General features: G+C 34.3%; 1 protein-coding gene across 3 annotated transcripts; it reads left to right on the plus strand.

Annotated features, from left to right (window-relative positions):
• Positions 1 to 1,073: 1,073 nt before the first annotated feature.
• Positions 1,074 to 27,757, plus strand: LOC117100430 (RNA-binding protein 20-like). Of its 3 annotated transcripts, none has more exons than XM_033240116.1 (11): positions 1,074 to 1,186; positions 14,425 to 15,241; positions 16,330 to 16,401; positions 18,331 to 18,464; positions 19,460 to 19,622; positions 20,970 to 21,080; positions 21,728 to 21,826; positions 22,465 to 23,206; positions 24,553 to 24,674; positions 26,263 to 26,344; positions 27,032 to 27,757. In XM_033240116.1, exons 2-10 carry the CDS (start codon positions 14,450 to 14,452, stop codon positions 26,332 to 26,334), a joined length of 2,307 nt encoding a protein of 768 aa, XP_033096007.1. In that variant the 5' UTR covers positions 1,074 to 1,186; positions 14,425 to 14,449; the 3' UTR covers positions 26,335 to 26,344; positions 27,032 to 27,757. The 3 variants fall into 3 exon arrangements, with proteins under 3 accessions (XP_033096007.1, XP_033096006.1, XP_033096005.1); XM_033240114.1 differs by lacking the exon at positions 1,074 to 1,186 and adding an exon at positions 11,512 to 12,200; XM_033240115.1 differs by lacking the exons at positions 1,074 to 1,186; positions 16,330 to 16,401 and adding an exon at positions 11,502 to 12,200.
• Positions 27,758 to 27,791: the final 34 nt, after the last annotated feature.

The raw sequence follows: 27,791 nt of genomic DNA on the forward strand, positions 1-27,791 counted from the left end.
TGACAATTAGGGGCTTTACAGGCTTATTTAATTGATTTTACAGATTTCAAGGTCTTTGATAAATATTGTGGCAGTAAAAAAAATCCCTACCTACCTACCCTATTTTTTGAGGCCCGTTAAGCCAACATAACATTTTTTAAGGCCCTTACAGTACAACAATAATTCGTCATCCCTTTTTTTTTCTCATGACAATATAATGCAAGGATGTGTCGAATGTATTATGGAAAGGATTTATACGTATCAAAACCCAGCACTGAAAAATTGTGGTCACAAAATATTTCCAGTGCGCGACGACGTAATAATAGGCTTATTGGTGTTGAATTCGGTTGAGTTATAACAATAATTCGTCATGCCTTTTTTTGACAATTAATGTCAAAATGTTTCAAATGTATCATAGGAAAGCAAATTTCTACGTGTCAAAACCCAGCATAAAAATCTATGCTCACAAAATATTCCCAGTCGACGTAATATTGGTGTTAAACTCGGTTGCAATAGGCCTATGTTGCATCCACACAGGGGAGTTTAATTGTCCACTTCGTCATGCCATTTTTTTATAATGACAATATAATGTAAAAATGTTTCAAATGTATCATAGGAAAGCTAATTTCTACGTATCAAAACCCAGAACTTAAAAGCTGTGGCCACAAAATATTTTCAGTAGACGCAGTAACATTTTGTTCTCATAACAATATATAGTAGTGTGTTTGTGTAACATGCGCGTATTCGAACCCATCCCTGTTGATGAGTTGTTCAGTATTTTGATAGTCCGGCTTCATGTTTGGTTGAGAAAATAGGCACAACTTGAGTATCAACTTACTATTTATAAAGCCCAGGCCCGGGATTTATCAATCTCAGCTTAACAAATGTCTTAAGTCAAAAAAGTAAAGATGTCCCTAAGAAAAAATTAATATCCTAAGCTGATTTATCAAACTATCTTAGCAAAATCTTAGGTTAAAAATCGTCTCTCCTAACCCATTTCCCTCTCCCTGGTACATGCGTGTCTGGTCTGGTGCGTGTGGTGGGAGAAAACCATAGAGGTATAATAAGAATAATTGTTTAATAGCTCTATGGAGAAAACAAACTAAAATAGAGGGCAGCATTAATATACTCTCTGCTGCATGCGGTGGTGGCGCTTATCACGGAAAGTTTGTAGAATCGAAGAAACAGAAAATTAAGGAAAAAATAGGTAAGAAATGGCTATCAACTGTAGCAAATATGTGAATGTAAATTATTAAATTGCTGTTTCGATATATAGATGGTTAATGTTCGTAGAAAAACAATGGAGGTGATCTGGTATGCTTTATTTTCCGGCATCAGTGAATGGTGGTGGTCGGCCAACCCGGGCTACCGCCGCGGCATGAGGTGTATACCCAGCAGCTCTAAGCCTAGCCATCTGTAGCAAGCTTGGCTTGGTGGCCTAGCCTTTTTCCCTAGCCAACGTTGTCGAATACTCAGTAGGGGCTGACGTCGAGAAATAAAAAACTTAGTGTGCATGACATGTCTCATGGCAACGGACGTGACACAGAGAAAGAACCAAAAACGTGCAGGAAAAATAGGCTTGACTTGGTGGTGCAAGTAAAGGTATGTGACTAATGGCCATTGAGAGCTCGATATCATGGCATCGCTATCATTTTCTGCCAGGAACTCAACTGTCGGCACAGCCCTCTATTGTTTTGGCTGCAGAGGTCGTATGTATTTTTTCCCTATTATGACCCGAAAATACTAATGACGTAGCCTATTCCTCCTTTTCCTCTTTGACCTCGTCATCAAACCAATTTTTTTCGACTTTGTAAAGTTAGTTAATTTATTGCCGAAGGTTTTGGTTGTCAAAAACATGCAATTATTTCAGAGAAGATAAGTTTTAGTTTATATTTTTCTGAAACCATATTATCTGTTTGTGTGGTGCAGGCTGACGTCATGCATGTCTGGTCTTACTGCAATCACATACAGACGTTCCAAGCCTACCTAGACCTAAAAAATCAGGAGACCAGAGAATTTGCAGGTGAAAGGCGCCACATTCCCACCAATTAGTGAAAAGCACCCTCAACGTCAAAATGTTCTGAAAGCATTAACGTCTTTCGTGGAGTCGTCATAAATGTAATTTGTAAGATACCTATACAGTAAGGTTTTTCATTCATGTGGCCTAGATAATTTCATCTATTTCGCCGTGCAAATCCCATCTTTTTTTACAGGTCGTATGTTAAAATTTCGTGGTTTGTACTGTAAGTACAAAATATCTAGTCCTAACCTAGTCCAAGTTTTTGAAATTCGGGAGAACTAGAACAAATTCGGGAGACGAGGAGATGCATGTAATTTCGGGAGACTCCCGATCGAATCGGGAGGGTTGGAACCTTTGCACATATCGCGACACACATGTACACAGCCATGATTTTATGTTTTGTTTTGTTGATCGAATCCAAGATTATATTGCTCTGAAACCAATTCCATTGTGTTAATTGATATATTTATTCATCTAATTTTGGTATTACAGTATGTTATTAACTTGAGCACCAAAATCTTGTATTTGAGTCTTTTTGATCATGTCTTTTTTATACATTGAGGTCAGGGTCATGTTTGAGGTCATGTCACCACGCTGGTCGGCGGTGGACGGGCCCGTCCAGCACTCAACATTTCCGACCAGGATTTACAGGCTCCCGACCACCACTATTATTTCAACAGTTTACAAATTGTATTGTAACAAAATAATTAGTTTACCTAAACACAATAGACAAGCTAAATTGATAGATAAAGACAAGAAGAATACAATAAATGTTTCTGTGGTTACGTTAATTGTAACAAAATACTGCACTTCCCTGCTATTCATCACTAACTTAACAGCCTAGACCCAGTTCAGTCATAGCGAACGTCGTGGGCCGGCATGACACGGTTGCTCTGTACACATTCAAAGGTTAAAGTTGAAATCGTGATCATTCAAGTGTTTTATTATGAGAGCATGGTCCGGGGCAGGAAGATTATTAAAAATTTACGAAACCTGATTTATGTTTTATTTCTTTACTTTGTTTTCATTTTGTATTTTAAGTTTTTAATTTAATTTTTTATTTTAGTTTTTCACTTTTAATTATAATTGATATATAATGTGTGTAAATGGACAAAAAATAAATAAATGAGTGCACATGAATCAGTGACATACACATTCATCGTGGTAATCGTCAAACATGTGAAAAATGCGGCTGGGTACAGTCGGATCGACACTTTGTCGCCGAGATTTGTTCATTATTATTTTTTAACTAAAACAAAGCATGTCAACTATTGAATTTAATTAGGCCTACAGTAAGTCTCATCTTCATCTGTTTTGTTGCATTCCTCAAATTCTGGCCTAGGCCTACCTGGGCCTACCTAAAAAAATCGCATCAGCTAGCCTTGGGCCTAGGCCTGCTCGACTTAGGCCTTTTAGTTTTTAAGAGCTTTCACGAATACGGCGTCCCCCCTGGGGAAATGCGGAATGATCGCCGACCGGCACTCCAAAAGGCTGGTGACATCCCTGCTTGAGGCATACAGTAGGCCTAATGGTAATTAGTTACTTGTGATTAATTAATTAAATTATTATTTAATTATTGAATGACTGAATTTTAATGAATTCATAATTCTTTTTTTTTTGTCCTTGTTAAATGCCTTCAAATGCTTTTTATTTTATTTAAATATGTCTGAAACAAAGAAGTTATAGCAGTTTTTAATAATTTTTCAAGAAAAAGCTCACATGCTAGTCTATTGTTTACATTGATTTTGAAGGACCAAAATTAGGCATAATTAATAATTTCTTAAATTGTGTAACTTTGTTGATATTTGATAGAGGACAATGATCTTGGTATCAATGTAATGCTACATTAATGCTTTTTCAAAAGTGCTAGCTGCAAAGGAATTCGTGCATTTGATTTTTGGGGTGAAAAGGCCATTTTCTGTATAAAAAAATTGCTAAACCCTGCAAACATCCAAAAACATTACAGTATTTAATTAAGATAACAAGTTGAGTCCTATACTACATGATTCAATCACTATCATAGGGTTTGGATGTGGTTTGCAGTGTTTTTTCTTTTTGAGGTTTACAGGGTTTAGCAATTTTTTATACAAAAAATGGTCTTTTTACCACAAAAATAGTTTGTTACGAACATAAAATTATGATTTTTTTTTTATTGTGATACCAAGTTGAGTCCTATACTGCATGATTCAATCACTATCACAGGGTTTGGATGGGGTTTGCACCTTTGTTTTTCGGGTTTGCGTGGTTTAGCAATTTTTTTATACAAAAAAATGTCCTTTTTACCCCAAAAACATGATTTTTTTTTTTTTTGAGATACCTAGTGAGTCCTACTGTATACTACATGATTCAATCACTATCACAAGGTTTGGATGGGGTGTGCAGTGTGTTTTTGGAGGTTTGCGGTGTAATTTAAGGTATTTTTAACAAAAAAAATCAAGATTTTACCTAGAAAATAGATTGTTTTGAACACAAAATTAATTTTTTTTTTTTATTAAGATACCAAATTGAGTTGGGGGTTTGCAGGGTTTAGCAATTTTTTTATACAAAAAATGGGGTTTTTTTACCCCAGAAATAGGTTGTTACGAATATAAAATTATGATTTTTTTTTTATTGAGATACCAAGTGAGTCCTATACTACATGATCCAGTCACTATCACAGGTTTTGGATGGGGTTTGCTCTGTGTTTTTGGAGGTTTGCAGGGTTTAGCATTTTTTCAATACAAACAATGGCCTTTTTACTCCAAAAATAGGTTGTTATGTATAGTACAACATAAAATTATGATTGTTTTTTTATTGAGATACCATGCTGAGTCCTGTACTACAGTACATGATTCAATCACCATCAAGGGTTTGGATGGGGTTTTTCCACTGTGTTTGTGGGGTTTAGCAATTTTTTTATACAATAACAAAACATCGTCTTTTTACCCCAAAAATAGATTGTTATGAACGTAACATTATAATTTTTTTTTTTTTTGACATACCAAATGAGTCCTATACTACATAATTTAATCACTATCACAGTGTATTTTGGAGGTTTGCGGTGTCAATCCCGGGAGATCTGCAGTGGCGAATCCAGGAGTTTGAAATGCAGGGGGGGGGGGGTCCATGGTCAAGGAGAGACTTCAACAGATGAAGGGTCTAGACCACTTTAGGCCCACCGTGGTTGGGGCTGAGGTAAAAAATGTTATGATTTTGGCATCTCTAGATGGCTGGAAATGGCACTCTCAGACTTAAAATTTGAATATAATTGCGGGGTGATTCCCCAGTGAGTTGCAAGAAACTTGGGACCCCTTGGAACATAACAAAACTCAGAATTCAAATGAATCCCTAAAATAGCACTAATAGAATCATCAATGCATCCCTAAATTATAATTTTAAGACAGTAGATTCTGCATTGATTGTAGCTACAATAGTAAGGCAATACCAAATTAATACAGTACTGTACGTTGCTGGGTTTGTTTTGTTTCCTCACAAAACTCCAAAAATATGTAAATATGATTTCTTGGAATATTTCATGTCCCTCCATTCGAATAGTGTTTGTAAAATAAGAAAATTCTCTATATCCTCCTAAATTTTTTCACAGCACTACTTAACAACACTTTGCAGTTGCACAATTTTATATTCTATAAAGTTAATAAAGCAGTGTAGCAGCGGCTGTTTATACCTTCACATTAAGAACACAACTAAAAAGTGTACCGTATAATGCCACAATACTTGCCTTGCATCAAATACCATACTGTAGCTGAATTAGTGCAGTAATGCTAAACACTAAAAATAAAATAATTGTTTGCTGCCATCTATTGTATTGGCCTAATAGCTTTGTGATCTTTTGATTAGCTAGTCATTGTCACAGACTGTGAGACTAAATTTCTATAAGGAAATCAAATTGATAGATAGACCGCAAAATTCAACATGGTTTTGTGGAAAACATTTATATAATACTGTAGTTTGTTATTCTTAAGTTAGTAGTTAAATATCAATCAGTGTACTTCACCATATTACAGTGACCCTCCAATCAAGACCACCTCTAATTCCGAGACCACTTTTCAAAGAACCAATTATCTTTAATATTTTAACACAAAGCTAATCCTCTAATTCACTGGTGGGCAAAGTGCAGCCCGACAATTATTTTTTTACAGCCTGACACCGATCATCTGTAAGCATTATTGTTAAAACTGAGAATAAAGTGGTATAAAAGCTGTGCATGAAGGTTTTTGGAAGCACACTGTAAACATCAAAGTTTGTGTGCAGCCCTCGGTGTTAAATCAAAAATTCACTTTGGCCCTCCAACCGATTTTTATGCCCACCCCTGCTCTAATTGGAGACCAAACCCAGAGACCACCCCAAATTTTCACATTTCAAATGTGTGGAATTGGATGGCGAACTGTTTTAAATAAAAATTTGTCAAACTTTAGTAACTTGGAATGAACAGAGAATAGATTGAACTAGAGAGAATAGAAAGAATAATTGAAATAGAATAAACCTAGAAAACACTGTTAACCAGGTGATTGACAGATACAGTAAAGCTGCCATTTTAAAACCCCCGTGAATGGCGAAACTCCAGATAGTCACTCATGTCAATCTAATTTGTTTTCAGTTGATTTTCCTCCTATACACTCACAAAATCAACAAACAGTCAATCGCCAACAATATCATTTCTAGTGTCCATAACGATTGACCATTATTTACATAGCATACTGTAGCTTTGTTTCTTTTTCCACACTATAAATTCTTTTAAAATAACTCATGGGCCAGTTGCCCATGCATAAATCCGTGCTACTGTAGTATTGTTGCAATTGGTCAATAAATTTCTGGTCTAGATATTAAAGTGAATTAAAAATGAACATACTGCATGCAATGAAGGCCGGCCTCACATGAGCACATGACCTATGCACATCCTTTTTTTTTACGAGCCACTTCTTGTTCACAGTATTAAAACCTATAGTAGGCTATTCTGCTCTAGAATTTTGTTAATTTTATCATTTCTGGTTATTCAGTAGTGTTGATTTTGTAAGGACTTAAAAACCTCGTCTGTTTGATCTATACCCTAAATTCAATATGTGAAGGGATAGATCAAACAAAGGAAAAAGTGTTCAAAAAATTGAGTAAAATCAGGAGTACCTATAAAGTTACTGTAAAGCAAGACATTTTCACAAGTGTACAAACAGTATGCTGGGGAGGGGGAAATGGGGTAATGTAGACATATTTGTATACTTTTACATATGCATAAAAATTGTTGCTTCAAAATAACATGCAATATGCAGGGATGTCACCAGCTTTTTGGACTGCTGGTCGGCGATCATCCCACGTTTTCCCGGGGGGGGGGGGGGGTTTTTTTAGGCTAGGCCCAGGTGGGGGCCCAGGTAGGCCTAGGCCAGAATTTGAGGAATGCAACAAAAGAGATGAAGATGAGACTTACTGTAGGCCTAATTAAATTCAATAGTTGACATGCTTTGTTTTAGATTAAAAAATAATAATGAACAAATCCTGGCGACAAAGCGTCGATCCGACTGTACCCAGCCCCATTGTTTGCCGTAATTTCACATGTTTGACGATTACCAAGATGAATGTGTATGTCACTGATTCATGTGCACTCATGTATTTATTTTTTGTCCATTTACACATTATATATCAATTATAACTAAAAGTGAAAAACTTAAAATGCAAAATGAAAACAAAGTAAAGAAATAAAACATAAATCAGGTTTTGTAAATTTTTAATAATCTTCCTGCCCCGGATCATGCTCTCATAATAAAACACTTGAATGGTCACGATTTCAACTGTAACCTTTGAATGTGTACAGCAACCGTGTCATGCTGGCCCACGACGTTCGCTATGACTTAACTGGGCCTAGGCTGTTCAGTTAGCGATGAATAGCAGGGCAGTGCAGTATTTTGTTACAATTAACGTAACCATGGAAACATTTATTGTATTCTTCTTGTCTTTATCTATCAATTTAGCTTGTCTATTGTGTTTAGGTAAACTAATTACACATCTTATTGTTTAGGTAAACTAATTATTTTGTTACAATTTGTAAACTGTTGAAATAATAGTGGTGGTCAGGAGCCTGTAAATCCTGGTCGGAAATGTTGAGTGCTGGACGGGCCCGTCCACCGCCAACCAGCGTTGTGACATCCCTGAATATGTATTACAAATGATGATACAATTATAATGTAACCATGGATATACAGTTTTAATATTCATTTTTAAGCAACCAAGTACATTGCTTTAGTTGACTTCACCAAAATATGGAGAATAGTTTAGCAAAATCAACATTTTTTTGTACACTTGTGAAAATGCTGATAATTGTGAACGCCCCCTTACCAGAGACTCAAGACCTCCATTGGTTCAAGTCCCTTTTGATGTGAATAATTTAATTAATGTGATACAGTGTGCTGAGCTGATGCTTTTATTAAATTAATGAACATTTTGCTTGCATCCTACTGTAAAAGCTGGACACATATTGCGCTGTTTAATATTCATTGGTGTGATTCCATGGACACTGTGATGAGGCACGTGCAGCATATCGTTGTCTGCGACAATCTGCTTCTATATACTGCCTCTGTTCACAGAGCAAACATGGATTCCTTTTTAGTTCCTATGGATGTAATGCAATAGAAATTCTTGTAATCACTATTTTGCGTGTGAGTGCGTGTAGACATTTATGCAATTGCGCATGCGTCAAGAAAAAGTTTGCCGACATTTTGTATCCTAGTCTAGTAGGCCACTGCCACTCCCCACTCCGATATCGTTCCAAACTACTGTAAAATTTAAATACTATATGCCTACAGAATAACATTTTTATTTTTTAAAATTTTTTTTTTACAATATTTCAAAGTAAGCCTACCTTGTTGGTGTGCTAAAAATATTACTGTATTTTGCCTTTCAAATAACATTACCAAAGTGGTCTGAAATCAGTGTTTTGGGCCATAAAAACTCACTCAACCTGAATTGTTCAAGTTAAACCACCACATAAATTTGACCCAACCTTGTATTTTCTGATAAAGTCATGTATCATGCATAGGAACATTGACGCCTGCAAGGCTCTGGTTTGATATTTTCAGGTGATACTGTACATTATCAATAAACTTTGTCAGTATAGAATCCGAATCATTACAAATAATAATTGTCCATGCCACACCTTAACCATTGCCTTTTGAAATTGATGATATAAATTGATCGGCTACAGAAATGTATAAACACCTGTGTCTAGCAATTACATACCTCCCTAAATGTGCTTATTAGCACTACTGTATCACACACTGAAAAGTAAACAAACTGATTTTTCACATTGCACACTTGAGTGAATAACACAATTATTTTCACACTTTACTGGGTATCAATACCAGATAATTATCTACAGTAAGTTATGCTTTATATATAGATTGTGTTTGTTCTGTGATCGGGTAAAAGTGTCTTTATTTCTGTTTCCATTAGCTAAATGGCACTATAGATATATGAATCTATTTAAGGCAGAATTGATTGCCTGAGTTGTGAAATCACTGGTGATGTGTACATGTTGTGGGACTTTAATCACTGTATAGTTTAGTGCGAGTTATTTGAGATAGTCAATTTCAAAGGAGGTATACAGAACATTCTTGGTTAATATTATACAAATACTAACAAGTGAAACATGAAATCGAAATAAACATTTCCTCGAATTAAAATATGCAGGCCATTACTGGTAATTATTCACACAAACGATTTGCTCATTGGCCTATTTTTCAAGGCAGTGTAAACAATCCCCATAGAACTAAGAAAACAATATTTTATTGTTCACAAAGAATATGGTGTTAAGGAATGCACTATGTGTAATTAACTGTGCTAAAACAGATAGTAGGTTTTTTCTACTTGTTATTTCCAATGGGTGTTTTAAGAAGAATTATCTTGATATTTGGCAGTAAAGTTGACTTCATCCATTGAAGGGGGAAAAAAAGATAATTTAACTATTTATAATTCTGACATTTATTATGCACTTCATCTACCACTACTAACTACATAATATATTTAATAATAATAATAATAATAATAATAATAATAATAATAATAATACAGTAAAACCAAAGTAAAACCCTCGATTTTACTAACATAATTTGCAGCGATGACTGCAAAAACACTATAAAATTGTATATAAAATTCATAAAAAATAATATAAAATGTTACATCGGGTAATAAATTCAACATTTAAACCAATAATATTTTAACATAAAACTTATTTTAAAGCAAGAAATATAAATCGTTTTCAGCCGAGATATATTCCATTTAGAACTCAGACAGCTACCATATAATAGGAATAGAGAATCTCACTTTTCGTTTATTGGGCCCCTATTCCAGTGGATTTTTGATTTTTATGAAGAGAGTAACACTTGTTTTTTTCTATTAATGGTAATGTTTTCATTCAAAAATCAATTCAAAGAACAGTATTAAATCCAAGTCATATTTTGTGACAGAAATGTGCTCCCATGGCAAGGCACATTACAGGCCTGCCCAGCCCTGTTTAATAGGCCTACTAAACAATGTACGCATTAGATCTACTGTACTCTCACCACTGAGATGCTATGAAAATTTTTTTAATCTGAATTACAAATTTTCTTTATTAGGCGAGACTTTTTTTATACCTTGTTCCGTGAACTTGATTCTTTAAAGATGAGGGCGGGAAAAAAAATTATTATTTAGCAAATGGTTTTGCAAGAAACATCCAGAAAGTCTAGAAAATAAAAATAAATTTTATTGTTGAGTTATTTAAATAATTAGGAAGAAATATACATACTGTATCTTATTTTTGGAGATTTCAGGGCAGCGGCGAAAAACTTTTATTTTTTTCCGAAATTTCAATTTTGTTTGTAGCGGCAGGTGCCCTAATTGGCCAGAAATAAAATTTTATTTTTATTCAAAATCGTCATTGGTAGGTGGCAGGTTCGATTATAAGGTATAAAAAAGTCTCCCTTTATGAACTCTGTTCAGATGGAGAGGTACGTAATTGGGAGATGCCACTGTAATAATAATAATGATTTGACATTTATATCCCATATTGCAATAATTTTTGTTAGTTGTAATCAGAATATCTTGGACATAAAGTTTGCTATAATTTTTAATACATTATGATAAAAGTTGCTTGATGCCTCTGAAAGCTCATACTGTATTCAAAATAAATCGAAAGAGCTAATTTGACAATGCTGTCTCCTGCTTGTAATTTTTTCTGTCAAATCTATTTATTTATTTATTTTTTTTTTGCGAGTCCTATTTTTATATTGAATTTGATTCAGTAAAAAGTTGAAAGTTGTTTGTATAGTTGAAGAAAGAATTACCAGTATTAATAAACACAACCCTAGCCATTGTTTTACAATAACTGGCCTATAAAAGGCAAATTCCAATACCATCAAATATGTTGACAGTCCCGCTGATCCAAGACAATAGTGAACATAAGTACTTGAGGGAAAAGAATACAGAAGACCTGTTTAATCAAGCGTGTAAAATGAGTTAAGCTCCGCCTACTTTTAGTACTGTGTGCATGAATGATTTCAAGTCTGAAGCACTGTGCGAACGTGTACATCATAGTCATGATCACACTGTCAATTATTGTAGTGTTTTGAGCATAATAATTCTGCCTTGAAGTCGACCACAGCTAGTAAGAAGTCCAGTTTGGATATAAAATTTAGAACCTATGATTCCAAGTAGACATTTTATGTGCGGACTTCTGTTGATCGTAAACAGTGGATGTGATATGTTTTAATCGATTAGTGGGAAATTTTATCGAGTACTAAAGCAATATGGATGACATTCTAGCAGCTATACATAGTGCGATAGCCAAGAAAAAGATGGAACAGTTGCAGCTCACGTCGCCTACATCATTAACGCAACCAACTGTTGGTTTGAACAATAACATCACTGGTTTTTCACCCATAAAAGGGACTACGGTCACTCCAGTTACACAACAAACTCGGGTACCATCTTTACCTGTACTACCTAGTGGTAATCAAGGTGTGCAATTGTCACCTGGATTGCCTACAACCCCTGGAATGTTAGTGCCCCCGTCGGTCCAGTCAGTTCCTTCAAGTCTTGGTTCTGGCGGTCTGCCTGTGCCCAACTTACCGTTAGCTATTACGACATCCACATCTGCTCTAAATCCTATGACAGCTGTTGGTATTCCAAGTAGTGGAGGCAAGGTTTTACCAAGTCCAACACTCTCAATGGCAACAAAGTGAGTTCTTTAATTGCGGACCTTTAATATTAGTTTGTAATTCATAATACAAATTTTTAATTTTGGACAAAATTTCCAAAATTTTCCCTAGTAGATCAAGATTCAAGATTTAAAATAACTTTATTGCAAATTTAAGAAAAATTTGAGATGTATAGAATAATTTAATGTTATAATATTTATTAGAAATGTTTAAAATAGAACAATATTTAACATAAAAATAACGCTAAAAAGAAAAGATCGACGTTTTGACTCCTTCATGGGAGTCAAAAAATGGGCAATTTTTTGGCAGTGGTTTGTGTGATGAGTATAAACCAGGGAACAGTGAAATTACGTAATTTCACTGTTCCCTGGTATAAACACACCACTGGTTGCACTATACAAGCCAAAAGTTAAATTTTATTTAAATTTGAAATCATTAATTTTTTGCAGTCATCGTTTATTAGCAACTGACAGGTTTGTGAAACAGCATACTTTTTTTTTAAGTGTTGCCAAGCAATTTAAACCCAAACATAATTTAAGGCCCCATGAAAAAAATGAGAGACTACAGTACCTACTGTACTGATCCACTGAGTGCACAACAGGAGTAGTTGGCCCTACAGTTCATTACTTCCTGGTTGGAGTTCCTTATAGAAGTGATGCTGTTGTTTCACTGTGTCGCAACTGAATGCCCTATTCTGCAGTCAGTCTGTGCAAGGTACTAAAAAACATCATGTTCTATTCATCTTTCTTGGAATTGAATTCAGAAGAGAACTTCTGGATTAATATCACAATGGGCATTGTGCAATTGTATAGACTACAAATGCATTAGTATTTGTGCGACTATATAGCCTCAAAGTAGTATGAAGTAACAGCTAATCTTCTATAGGCTTAATCCAAAGACCTAGACATGGATTTAAGTCAAGGATTTGGGGTATCGGTACCAATTGTGTAGTAAACCTCAATTATGTAGTACAGCACTATAGAATAAAAGGTTATGATCCATTCCAAGCCCATATTATTGTCGTTTTATAGCAACAGATTCTGGAAAAGAGCAGATAGTGTCACTGACAGTCCTCCAAATAATTATGTAGATTTATCTCCAAGTGAATCCATCTGTCCATAGAATGTCTAAACTTTTCTTTTAACTCAGCATCATATAAAGCAGCACAGACTTTTTTAAATAATTTTTTTATTTTATTATTACTGAAGTACTGAGTTTAAATAACTAAATCTTGAAATTTTAAAACAAAATTGTGTCATGGTAGAAATTTACCAAATTTGTCACTGAGTGTGTACAGTAGACCTAGAATGTTATTCTGTTCGATTAAATGTAGTTAGTATGCAATATAGATATTTACATTCAATTAAGTTTATAATGCAGTACCTGGGTAATTCATATTAGGAATAAATTCTCTGATCCATAAAGTAATGTTCTTGTGATAGATTGCATGATTTGTTATCAATTATTTTTGCAAATGATTTTCCGGCTCTGTGCATCATTTCTTCATGGGGAACGAGTCTGCGAGAATGACTGTGATTGATGCAATGTTGGTTCAATCGAACTTGTTTACATAGTCACTTCAGACTTAAATCTCTTGTCACGTACACTAGTTGAACGTGCACACATAAGCATTGTTTACACCTGTAATCCAATAAATCTAATACAGTACATTAGATTATTTAGGAAGTGTGGTATTAACTATATTCATTTTAGAAAGGACAAAATATTCTATTTCATTTCGATATTAAACTCATAGGTTTAATATGGGGACGATTATGTTGAATAATCTTCTTTATAATGAAAATATAATAAAAATTAAAGTAGTCATAAAGCATACTATTTTATTAATGATATTGACTTACAATTTGTTGTTTTCTTAAACTTCAGTTTCAGATTTTCTAATGTGGATAGGTCAAGACTTAACTAAACTATACTCATTTGTCCTTTTAAAGTCACTGTATTTATCCGAATAAATGCCCTGCTTTGAATAAACACCTCTCTTGAATAAACACCCCCTCTAGAGCCACATTTGGAATATTGCCTCCCTCGAATAAACGACCCAAAGCATTTATTTTTGTAAACAAATCTAATGGAAGCAACGTCATTCTCAACACATTCTGTTTCTCTACTCGAGTAGAATTACATTTTTTCTAACCTGGTTGGGATCAATCATTCTTTATGATAAAGCTAACACATTCTGGTGGTAATTATTTAAAAAAAAATTTCTTGCAATTTTTTTTACAGAAGTTTAGCAAACATTCTAGCTGAGATGCATAAACAACAGAAGCGTAACAATGGAAGAAGACGTGGCAACCAGGGAGGTGGAAGTCAGCTGAGCACTAGTAATATCCCATCTCTATTGAACCTCAATCTAAATACTGCAAAGTCTAGTTTAAACCAGACCAGTTACAGAAGCCAGTCCAGCTATATGGGGCTACAGAGCAACCTGCTAAGCCAACCATCTACAGGTAGTAGCCTAAGGGGAAGCATAGGAGGAAGTCTTGGAGGAAGTCTGGGGGGAAGTCTTGGAGGAAGTCTGGGGGGAAGTCTTGGAGGAAGTCTGGGGGGAAGTCTTGGAGGAAGTCTGGGGGGAAGTCTTGGAGGAAGTCTTGGGGGAAGTCTTGGGGGAAGTCTAGGGGGAAGTCTGGATAGGATGCATGGAGGAAGTCTGGATAGGATGCATGGAGGAAGTCTGGATAGGATGCATGGAGGAAGCAGTATGTGGCAGTCAGATTTGAGGAGTCCGTCACAGCAGTCTGGAATGGGGTCATCTCTGCTTGGAAATCCTCCTATGGCTGGTGGAAGCTCATACAGTTCCAGTAGAGATTTTAGTGTTCGGGAAGAGGATTTTGCTGCCAAGGTCCGTCTTCAGCAGGCCATGCTTGCTCAAGAGGGTATGGACAGTGGTAGAAGGGCGCCAATGACAGGATACAACAATAGCGATAGAAACCAACGAAATAGAAGCCGGAAAAGATCCCTCAACCAGGAGTTGTATGATCCAACAATGCCTACAGATGATTATGATGAAAGTGGACCTGCCAGAAAAAGAAGTACAATTAGGGTATGTAAATTTAGCATTTTCCTATAGTCCAACTTCCCATTCTAACTTAACTAAACAGTGTTTATTCCTAGGAGTATGGTCAAACTTAACAAAAATAATTTGCATTTAATTAACCAAATTATGTATAACAAATGCATTCTTTTGTGTTAAGAAACTTTTTTTTATTGTTTTGTATTTAATAATAAAGTAAAGTATAAAGTTTTTGTTTCCCCATTTTTTTTTTTTTTTAGAAGTGATATTACTTTTGAAGAGATTTGATTTACTGATTTCATCAACAGTGTATTATATAAAGTACACAACCTTTTTAAATCATTTGAAGAGCGGGCAAAAAATTATTCACTGTAATTTTTCCTTTCTTTAAAATTCTTGTGAATGTATTTTTTGCTAAAGCTGCAGTAGAATGTGTAGTAGAAAGCGTGTGATGCACGACCTAACCAAGATTGTAATCATGCGGAAACTTTTATACAATAATGCATTACAGTAATACCGTTAACAGTCTCTTTGGTAGGATTAATGTATGTTTTTTTCCCTAATTTTTGGAAGCATTGTACCGTGATGTTAGTTTGTTTTTCACATGATGTTGTGCACTGCTATAAGAATAATGTACCAGTTAATATGCATAATTGTTAAGAGGAAAAGGCACAAAGAAATAAAACTATTTCATGCATAACCCTCAAAGGCATCTGTATTTGATGACCTAAAGATTTCTTACACCTGCAGTAAGTCAAGGGTGCACTGATGTTTTGTACTTGCAAAAATGTAATAACACTGATAGGATTTAAATGTTTTATCACTATATATAAAAGGCATGCAATGCAGTGTAGATTGACTAATTTACTTCATACAAAATCTCAAAAAGCAAGTGCTGCAGAATAGAAAAAAAAAAACTAATCGAAATTACATAGGAGTGACATTGAAGTATTTATGAAGACTTTAAAACACACATTGTTGCTTTATTCCAATGACCACCCTGCCGTATTACTGTAGATGGAAATTTTTTCTTTACTCAATTTTAATTCTAATTATTAAGTATGTAAAATAGGAATTGTATCATTAATTAGTGTCCCAAATATCTTGCTTGTTTACAGGATAAGAATAGTAGCACGACAAGTGGACCTTGGCGCTGTAATGTTTGTAACATTGTCAGCAGTAATCTGCAGGTAGACAAAAGTGTTTTAAAACCTAGATAGTTGGTGTACTGTATTTTATCCAATCTGGTGTAATCCTATCGCATCAATCACAAATTTGAAGCAATGGGAAATGGTTTTATGCCTGGATTATTACAGCAATTACTGGTATAGTCGTGACATAAACAATTTCTTACACCCTTACCCTTCAAAGGCAATTTTATTTTTGTAATCAAGTTTCGTGCTGCTTGCTTGTCATTCGCAAGAAGAAGAAAATTATACCAGTTTGAAAAGTTGCTTCGTACTGTAGGCTTATATACCAGATTGGATAATTTTTCATGGTTTAAATATGAAATTTATTTGTTTATTTTCTGGTGGTACAGTACTACTCCTTTTTATACAAGGATGGTTCATCCACTGATGGTTTAGCCAATGCAATAAGAATAAGTTGCTCATTTTGGATACCTGTTTATTCTACTTTTTAAAACAATGAAATATATTTTATATGTTTTATTTGTTTGTTTTATTGTTATTTTTATTTAGTTTTAGTTATTACCGTACTGATATGGGTGTAATACAACATTAGGATGGAGTTTTTGTGGTTGAGTTCCCTGGGACCAGAAAATGTAAGTGATAGTAATGTGGTGGCACTATCATGTACATTAATGCTGTCCAGTCTAATCTGGATCAGGAACCAGAAAATGCAAGCATTTCCCACAGACAAACCTTGATTGTATCATCAGATTATTAATTACTTAAAAAATAGTGGTCTTGCATTTAATTTATTCATGTCGGTATGTTATTGATATTATTTATTGTAACTCTATTGTTGAGGGGATTGCTAGTTATACTTTAGAGAGTGTATACCAAATAGAAGGTTGTGGTTGCCCATACAAATAGATCGATATTTCAAATTTCATATAGGTGATATAGGCCATGGAATTCTTATTTTGAAGTGATCTTATATAGCTGGACATATTGCAGTTGGAAGAGTATGAGCATGTAATCATATGTCTGCAAACATTGTTGGGGTCTGCTAGACTTTTAGAACAATTTTTCATGATTTCATTATTTTACTGACTTGCTCTGTCTGAAAGGGTGTACTCGATATTGCGGCAATCAAGTCGGCATGTGTTTTATGCATAAACAAAGAAGATTAAAGTTGAAAACAATTGCTCTGTGGTATTTAAACTGCCAATATTACACCATTCCTTACAGCAGGACCCTTTCAGACAGAAAAGCACAAGATTACTGCAATATTGCTGTAACAAAGGTGCTGTGAAAGGGTTGAGACCGGTTATTATGTTGGCATGCTTACCGCAACATTGCGGCAACTCTCTGATCAATTGGAGACTAATCAATAATGAAATAATTTTGATGTACTTTTAGGATGAATGTAGGCCTATCTATATTCTTATAATTATAATCCTATTGGTGGAATATCAACAGTAACTAAACTTAGACTTGCGGATTTGTAAGAAAACTTAAATATGTTCTGAGGGGTCCGTGAATGCAATAAGGTTGGGAACCACTGTGCTAGAAGAATATTTTTTAATTGATGGAAATTTCCAACAATAATTGGCTGTTAAGTCCAAGCAACAGCAGTTAGTTTTGATATCTAGGGATATAGAATCTACTGTGTGTTTGATTGGCAACACAATACTACTAGACCAATTGTCTGTGAGTAGAATTAAACTAATTGTTCCGAAACATAGGTAAAACATTTTCCACTCAGTTGCACACGAATATAGAATCTTCTTCATATGATATTTGCGTGAACTACGTGATTAATCAAAATCATAATGCTAATATTCCAACCTGAGTCCCATGTCGAGGCCCATGTAACTTATAAATCAGAGGGATTTACGAAAATAATAATATTACAATTATTTTACTAACAGTACATACACTTATTGACCTTCGTCCTAAAATTTAGAAACAAATTATTTTTTTTCTCCCCAGGAGTACAAACTGCACATGGACAGCCAAAGTCATAGCACAGCTATCAACCGGATCATGGTGGTTGCCAACTTCCAAACAAATCAAGCAAAAGCACGTATGCAGGCCCAGCAGCATCTCCGCATGATTGAGGGAAAGTAAGATAATAATATACAAATTAATACAATATAAAATAATGAGAAATATTATTATTATATAGTATCGCCTGTTGACATTTTTTTACATGTTTAAGTAGAACAAACTATATAACACTGTATTTATTTTATTTTAAGTTCAATTGTGCAGTACTTTTGATTGTTTTGTTTACTTATAACTATACCTAATGGAGTGGAGCAAGTTTACCGGAAGATACAGCATTAGATGCATAACTTGACAAATTTTCACACCTGAATGTTTTCTTGAACTGAAGTGATGTGTAATTTGTAAAGTTAAATTTTAAATGAATTATTTGAGCTTCAGTTAATGGCTCCTTAAACATTCTAAAATTTACTTTTATAGAATATAATTATAATATGTGTTAGTTATAGAAATTTACATTTTATTTTTAATTACTCTCTGCAGAATCATGGTACTCATCACCATTAATCATGTATAAAGGATTCCCTGTACATTAAAGGAAATAAGAAATGATTGTCATTACAATAACATAGACATAATTATCATCCATGTACATCATCATCATCATCATAATCCACCACATCATTAATGTCATTGTCATCATTACACATATCATCTACATAGTCATCCATATAAAATTGTTTTCATTGCACCATAAGCATCATTGTCATTACCATGATTATATACTTTATCCTCTTTACACATTTTCTTCATCAGTACCATTGTTGTCGTCATCATCTTCATGTCATTATCACACATCATCAGCATTTTCATCACCAGCATTTATTTTACATCATCTGCCTCATAATCTTCATCACGCATCATTAGTACCATCCTCATCATTGTTGTCATCTTCTTAGTTGTCATATTCCTTCTCATCACATTGTTTTTAACATCTCTATCATAACATTTGGGATTTGTAGTTTAGAATACATTCAGATTATCACTTCAAATTCTCACCTTCTTTCCATCATTTCATTCGTCTTCATTATTTGGTACTTGTTGATTTTCGTAGGCCTAAAGGTAGCAACGCCAGACCTAAGACCACCAGTAGTGGAGGCAGCGGTACTGGAGGTAGTAGTAGTAGCACAGCGCGTGGTGATCGTCATTTCTGCAGAGAATGTCAGATATTTTTCCACGGATCCACGATTGAACATCGGCAAGGGACAAGTCATCAGGTATGGTGTTTAATTGGGTTTGTATATTCATCATGTTTTCAAATTTTACATTTTTCTCTTTTAATTGAATTAATTATCAATGTTAAAGTTCTTTATCTTTTATTCTTTTGTCTTTTATTGTATGTATTTGAGGGTCAAAATTAATCAGCTTTGGCCGGATGGACCACACTCTCAAAATATTGTTGAAATAAATAAATTATTTGGTGTATTACAAATGAAACTAATGTGTATATAGTATAAAATAATTTTTGTATCTTGACATTTTTTATTTTTATTTCATTATTAATTTTTAAAATGTAAAATCTGAACATTTTTTAAGTATATTTATTTTAGAATATGAAAATTATTTTATTTCAGTGATAATTTTGGGTGGTTTTTAATGTTCACATTGAAAATCCTTCATTCTAAGTCAGTGTTTGTAATTCAGTATTAAACAATTACTCCATGTACTCTGATGCAATGGTGCTGTTACATTTACTGTTCTTCCTTGACTCCATGGTGGTAGCATAACCAAAGTATGATGGCGTTACTATGTACATTGCAACATCGTTGAGTAATAACACACATTTGCTTAAATATAATAGCATGTCTCGGGTTGTTCCATATGACACCATCTGTTTACAGTGTCAATATTCTCTGTCTCTGTTTGTATAGACCTTGTCTTTAAAAGTAGAGGGTCTGCATATACTTTTGGATAAGCATGCATCTATGAAAATTCAAACGTCTATCGCAATCACTGTAACATGTAGACGTGCAGCCATACATAGGCCTGTGTTTGAACTGATGATCGACCTAGAAATACTTTAGAAAACTAGTCAAAATGCACTGACCACTAGTCAAAATTACATTTTATCATTTTTGTTTATTATGGCGTAATTTATTATATGATAAATAGCCGCTGTGTCATGCAATATTCATGGACAAATATGTTTATTGCATCAGATGTTTAATGAGAGTTGGTGCAGATCTATGAAAATTGAATTATAAAGGATTAATGAATAATTTTTTTATTTATATATAGTTCTTTGTATATTATGGGCTTATGTGCATTACTCTTTGATACATTTTTCATGATGATGATATTTTTAAAAATCTACAGTACAAGATATTAGGATTAACTCTTGAAGTGAGTGCAAAAGGACAATTTAGAGGGGTCATGCCACACTGAATAATATGATGATGCAACATCTTTGTTAATTGTAGTCACAGGTTTACTTTGTACAGTTTCTCTTAGTGTGTTTTTCTATAAATGAAAATATTTATTACCGAGCACCTTTATGTGTATTCGGAAAATCTACGTGCTGAGCCACCAGTTCCACTCTTTCCATTGTGTCTATCTCCTTTTAGGATGCCAAGAAACGTGTGCAGCAGAGTCGAAGGCATTGTAAGATTTGTAACACAACCTTCAAGGACAATCAGAAGTACCAGGCGCATTGTAACACTGAACGTCATAAGAAGGTACCGTCACCAACGTCTCCCCATATTTTTTTATTAACCTTTTTTACAATCATATTGTTTACAAATTTCTTGACACTTGGCTGCTCCATTCGTCAACAAGGTGTATTTTTTGAACTTTAACCCACAGACATTGACGTTGTACCAGTCTATATTGTACAGCTTGTCAAATATTACTCTCTTGTCATTGTCAAAAATCATTCAGACATCAAATATCCGTATTTGCGTTTCACTTTTATTACTTGCTTACCGTTCCCACATTATGTCTTTATTCCTAACAAAAGGCATTTGTATTCCTTGTGGTCTTATCCTATTGTCTATTTTTTTATTCACTACGGTACATATATTTTATATTCAAAGAAGTGAAAAATGTTAAATGTGCTATTTAGCTGATGTTTCCTTGTTTAACCCTTTCACCCAAGGATCCATATTACCATATTGGTTGATTATGAACATAATCCTTTTTACAACATAGATTTCAGATTTGTCGTATCTTTATTATTTACGAGATCTCTGAGATGTTGAAAGAAGCCATTTATTCCATTCTTTTGTTAATGTTTTGTTTATATACTGGATGTCTATTCCCTTCAACAAATTTAATTTTAATCTTCATCAATATTTTATTTTTATATTGCTAATTCTGACTGCAGGAATGCGAGGCAAGACGCAGTAAAGGCTCAGCCAAGCCTGAGGATTTTGTTACTGTAGATGCCATTGGAATATTTGAAGAGGAGGTTGAAGAGGGATCCGTAAGCTACCTTGTCTTCTGTACTGGTCATCATCGTCGATAAGTACTCGCTACTCTTGGAGTACTCGTCGGCTGTTGTAGCCTTAACATTAAAAATCCCCCTGAGAGGGTTGGACATGGTGCTGACACCTTCATTGCTCAGAATTTATAAGATATGAATTACATGTTGCTTATATAGCTTTTGACGTGTCCCTCTTGCTAGTATCCTGCCATTAACCTTCAAATGAGTTGACAAACTTGATGGAAGTACAGTACTTAAAACTTCCTACAAATTACAAATTGAAATAAATTCTATAGATAACATTTCATAAACAATATTCTTTTAATGTCAGTAATGCTTTGATTATACTTACATAGACTTGAATGAAACATATCTTATCATTCTGTTGCAAAAGAATGTTAAGAGTAATCATTCTTGTTCAATGAATTCAGTCCAAAACCACTATGAGGTTCATCTAGGTGAAGAAGGCCTCCTTTCTACAGTGTTCTACCTATTAATTACATCTCTTATGTAACATTCCCTTGGCAAATGTGTCCCTATTTCAACTTTAATCCTGCCTTCAAACACAATTTCTTGTTGCCATGTGTGTTTGTACGTGTATAATTTTAATGTAGATAAACTCATTGTTCTTTGTTCAGGAGACAAATGATGATACACCAAAGCAGCAACAACTCAGCCCAGATCAGTCAAATGGCACAGTGGTAACCCCTAGCCCAGCAGTTGAAGTGCCTAAAGATGAAGGCGATAGTCCTACTGAAGCCTCAGAAAAACCAGAGGAGGCAGCCGGTGCTGATGCATCGGCTGAGGTCAGTTCTGAGAAAGAACAGTCCATTGGTGTCGACGAAGTTGTGGCTGACGATGAAAAGCCACTTGAGGTCGGTTCAGAGAAAGAACAGTCCGTTGTAAAGGATGAAAAAATTGTGGCTGACGATGAAAAGCCACTTCAGGGCGGTTCAGAGAAAGGACAGTCCGTTGTTGAGGATGAACAAATTGTGGCGGAAGCTGAAAAGCCACTTAAAACGGATAGTGTGCCTACTGTCAATCAGTCTAGTCAAGATTCTAAGACAACAACTAACAAACCAGATCCGTTGAAGGTATCCACAACGGAGGAAAAACCCCCTCCTGAAGTGACCACCCCTATCTCTTCTAAAACCCCAGTGTCATCAGCACCAGAAGTTCCAGCTGTCAGCAAGAAGGAACCTAAAGCTGAGCCTACCCCAGTGTCTGATTCTGTTCTCACCACCACAGAACCAACCCCTAAGCCTGTACTCCGTCGTCCCAAACGCCTCAGGCAGTCAAAAGATTGTACCACAGATAGCCCCACATGCTCAGAACCAGAGGACGAGGAATTGGGAGAGTTTGACCCAAATACACCTGTTGGTAGGTTCCTTCACCTTCAAGCTGTCATTTCTTTTGCTTTGATTACTGGTTATATTTTTTTCATCAAATCTTCATATGAAAAACTACGTAGTCTTTATGCTGTCTGATTCTTTATAATGACAATCATCATAAGTTGTAGGTATTTTTTGAATAATGTTTATGTTGAATTTTTTTAACAATCTCCCTTTGTTGGTGATCTAACATGGAGATGGCTTCAATATTCCAAAATTGATTTGACACTGTATTACTGTACACTTTGGATATAATTCAAGTGAATTTGGAGAAAAAAACTGAAAAGAACTGTATTATATTATCTCCGTAAATGAAAAATATGCTATTATTTTGTTTGATCTTTTTATCTCCTGTCCTTTATTCAAACTTGTTTGAAGGTGTTGTTGCACTGTTGTGTTTGTTCTGTCATGTTTGTAAGTGTATTTAACCCATAATACTGGTAAAATGCATTTTTAACATTTTTCATATTTGACTTTTCAGTGGAACTATAGATGCATACACACATTCTTGTGCTATTTACATGATATTACTGAGCTTTGGGCTTAGTCTGTTCTCTAGGCCTGGTTGTAGGTCTCCATCTGGCATGGCTCTAGGTCGCACTCTGTAACTGGCTCTGTGCTTAAGCTTTCCTCAGGGCTTCACTCTGAACTTGGCTATGAGCCTGGCTCAGAACATGGGTCTAGAATTTACTTAATGATGTGAATATATGTATACAAAATTGGCTTTGGTCAAAACTACACATAATTTAATGTGTCAGTATTATCATCATCTTTTTTTTCATCATTTTATGTGTTCGAAGTGGGACTTCTTATAGATATTTAGAAATTTCACTACACATTCTTTTCTTGCAAAATAGCCTACAATTTTATCTAGTTTACTCTCTTTTTTACATATTGAACCATGAAGTCTTTTTTGTATTTGAACTCCATTCAAGAGGAATGGAGGGTCAACAAGCGTTTCTGTCAACAGTCTTTTGTAGTGTTTAGTTTTTATCTCGGTAAAACTGAGAGCAAATAAATTAGTAGCTTTTAGATAAATCCATTTTTCACTCTACATTTTTTACTTTTTATAAGGTCGCAAGTTGTATTGTATCTAATACAGTAATAGTAAGTGATTATTTGTACTCTATTGTGTAAGTAAAGGTTTAAATATAAGGGCAATCCTTCACGCAGGAAGCGGTAAGAACAGGCGATGGAAACCATTACTCTCTGTTTTTTATACATTATCTTCACATATCCTCTTATCATTTGCTATCCCAATTCTTTTCCTAGACCTTTTCCATCTCCCATGTACATTTTTTACATTTTCCCCACTTTGTTATTTTATTCTCCTAGGCCAAGGTTTTGTTGTGCCAGTATCTGGCTTTTTTTGCAAGCTCTGCCACAAATTCTACCACAAGAAGACAGTTGCCAAGGTGACGCACTGCAGTACTAAGGCACATTACCATGCGTTGAAGGTAAGGCCAAGAACCATTACAATCTATTCAATGTATTTCTATGTTCTGTAGAATATTACTTAGTAAAAATGAAGCTCACTGCACATGAACTAAATAGCTGAGCAAGCAGTGTGATTCAGTTGTTGACACTCTTTGTGTGATGGGTAGATGAATTTTGTGAGGAATTTACCCCTTTTAGCTGATTTTTTTTCTTTGTCTTGACAAAAAATTCTCATCATATGCACAGGGGTCATGAGTTTATAGCTGAGTTAAAGAACCCAATTACTGTACCTATGAAGTATTTGTGACATCAGTTGGGCTAGCATTCCAAAATTTCGAATTTTAACCCCATGAAACTGCACATAGGATTATACTAAGGCGAGACTTTTTTTATACCTTGATTAGCAAACCCGCCACCGGCAAATATTTATAATTTTAAATTAAGAAAAAATTTATTTTTGGCCAATTAGCCAATTACCTGCCACCACTAAAAATGCGAATTTCAGAAAAAAATAAAAGTTTTTCTTTATTTTTATTATGCTCTCCACTGCCTTAAAATCTCCAAAGATAAGATATGTATATCTCTTCCTAATTTCCATTCTTCCATCAAAAAATTTGAAGCATTTAACTATCTAATTACTACACTGTTTACATTCACCAATAAAATTTATATTTATTTTCTCCTCCGTCTGGATTTTTTTGGCAAAACCATTTGCAAAATAAGAAAACAAAATTTTATTTTTATTTTTTTTCCACCCTCATCTGATGATCTTTAATAAAATAAGTTTGCGAAACAAGGAATAAAAAAATGTCTCGTTTAACCCAGTAAACTTACTGTGTGTAAAAGGCTTTAAAACTAGCTCAACATTAAACTTTGTGTGGTGCAACAAAAATATTTTCAGTCTTTAAGACCACTTGCTCCGCTGCATTCACCAAGTTTGAGATTACAATGGATTTTATCGCAGTTGTATCATTAGCAAAAAATACTTGCAAGAAAAAATGTGAGGTCTCACCACGAAATGAAACGCATCGTTGGTGAAATCATATTGAGATATTCACCAAAACAGGCCAAAGTCAACATTTTTACAAAATTTTGATTTTAATGTTTTTGAATAACTTGATACTTATATTTTATGATTGTATACTTTGTAAGTGAATTTTCTTGCCAAAACAATGTTCTCTCCACATATTCTGTAATTCTAGTCATATTATTTGTACAGGTTAGTTTATCTTTGAGACTGATTTTCTCAAAATGTGGTTCTTATACACCTAAATTTTAAATGCTCACATCTCTGGATTTACTTATAGTAGGGAAGCCATTCAAAGACCAAATGAAAGCTTATAATGTGATCTACCCAAATATAATATAAACTCAATTTTTGAATTTCTAACCATGAGACTCATTTTGTGGCAAGACCTCACAAATAATGTGTTTATATCTGACATAGATTTTATGTCTCATAGATCGTTGATAGCTATACATATTGAAATATGTATTATGTGCACATATATATTAAACTCCAATGAATTCAACTGTCTTTGATAAATGTATGTTTATTCAACCAATAACATGATTAACAAAATATATGACGCAAATTATTATTTCTAGATGCATATCGGTCAGAAGAAAAAGGAAATTGCTGAGGCCAAAGCTGAGGTCAAAGATGAAGATGAGTCCTAAACTTATAGAGGTAAGATCATGCATATGTTGAAAAATTGAAATTCTGAGTTTGCTAGTACTGTAGTATAATAAAGATGTGTACACTATGCAAATTTTATTATTTACTATTATGATTGGTTGTGATGCAATATGCCTTGTTTGGATTGGACCTTTTTGTCAGACAGTCTACCTGGTCTGTTTGACCAACAAAAATGTCTAAGAACAAAATAGCCTTTTATAGCATTCTTCTTGATCAAAATATCCAAGAAACACAGCTCAACTGAACAAATGTACAGGAAAAATAAAACAGCATGACTACCATGCACATCACTGAATATTTCACAGAATTTGTTTATGAATAGACTAACCACACACTTGTGCAAAATCTATCAGATAACCTACTGTGCATTAAAATGTAGTGGTACATTTTGACCCAGTAGTCTTTTTCACATTGCTTTAGAGGGCTTCGCATTTAAAAGAAAAGGCATTAGTCCTATAGTATTATCACATTAATGTATTATAGAGGGCACTGTTCTCATAGTTTATTTTCCTGATTTTTTTCCTTGGATTTTGTAAATCACCATTGTATATTTTTGCACCTGTATGCAATAAAGTAAAGTTCAATGCTATCATATTTAGTTTCATGATAAATATATAAAATATTTGTGATAAAATGCCAGAAACTAAGAATTTTTTTCTTTTTTTTTTCCTCCCACAGATCTGCAAGTTTTCCAACTATATAGACGTTTTATTATAGTAACAAGATTTTAAATGGTCTTTGCACTCAGAGTTTGACCATTTTTATTTTTACGGAAATTATTCCTATTTGTCGTGAGAATAATCTGTGTTACTTCACCCTATTGGGCCATTGCTGTCAATTTCCTTATGAAAGCAGAAATTGCCTAAGATTTTCTCTAAAACATTTCAGTGCATTTTTAAGTGTTCAGTGTTCATACATCAAATCTACTAGAATGATATCAACTTGTTGGATTCATTGAAGTTCAGTCTTTCTGTTTTGCTGAACGTAATAAAGGCCACCAAAGCGAATCATTGAAATAAATTCGCATAATTATTTTGAGAGTGAAAGATAGTGTATTGGTATTGTAGCAAATAAATGTTTGCAACTACTAAACCAATAACATACTACAATGGCACTTATTACTGTCAAAAGCAATTTGAAAGTTGCATTCAGTAATAAGGTTAAATCGTGTAAAATGTTTGCAGAATTAAACACATACAACAATTATTTTTTTTACCTAAAATAAAATTCACTTGGGTGTAATTACGTACAGAGACCTAGATGATGTTAGTGTTTTCTCAATGAAGTTAATTGTTAAATTCAATGCTTGTAAATTGCATAACGATTAGTTGTTTTTGTAGAATGTTGTTTCTCTATTTTCATTTTGAATAAAATGGAAAGTGTTTCCCTGTAAAAGTATAAGAACATTTTTTGTTTTCCATCTATTGCAGTTGGGTGG

This window comes from Anneissia japonica, unplaced genomic scaffold, assembly GCF_011630105.1.
Source record: "Anneissia japonica isolate Jap-2015-1 unplaced genomic scaffold, ASM1163010v1 scaffold1642_len504882_cov181, whole genome shotgun sequence".
Taxonomy (NCBI): domain Eukaryota; kingdom Metazoa; phylum Echinodermata; class Crinoidea; order Comatulida; family Comatulidae; genus Anneissia; species Anneissia japonica.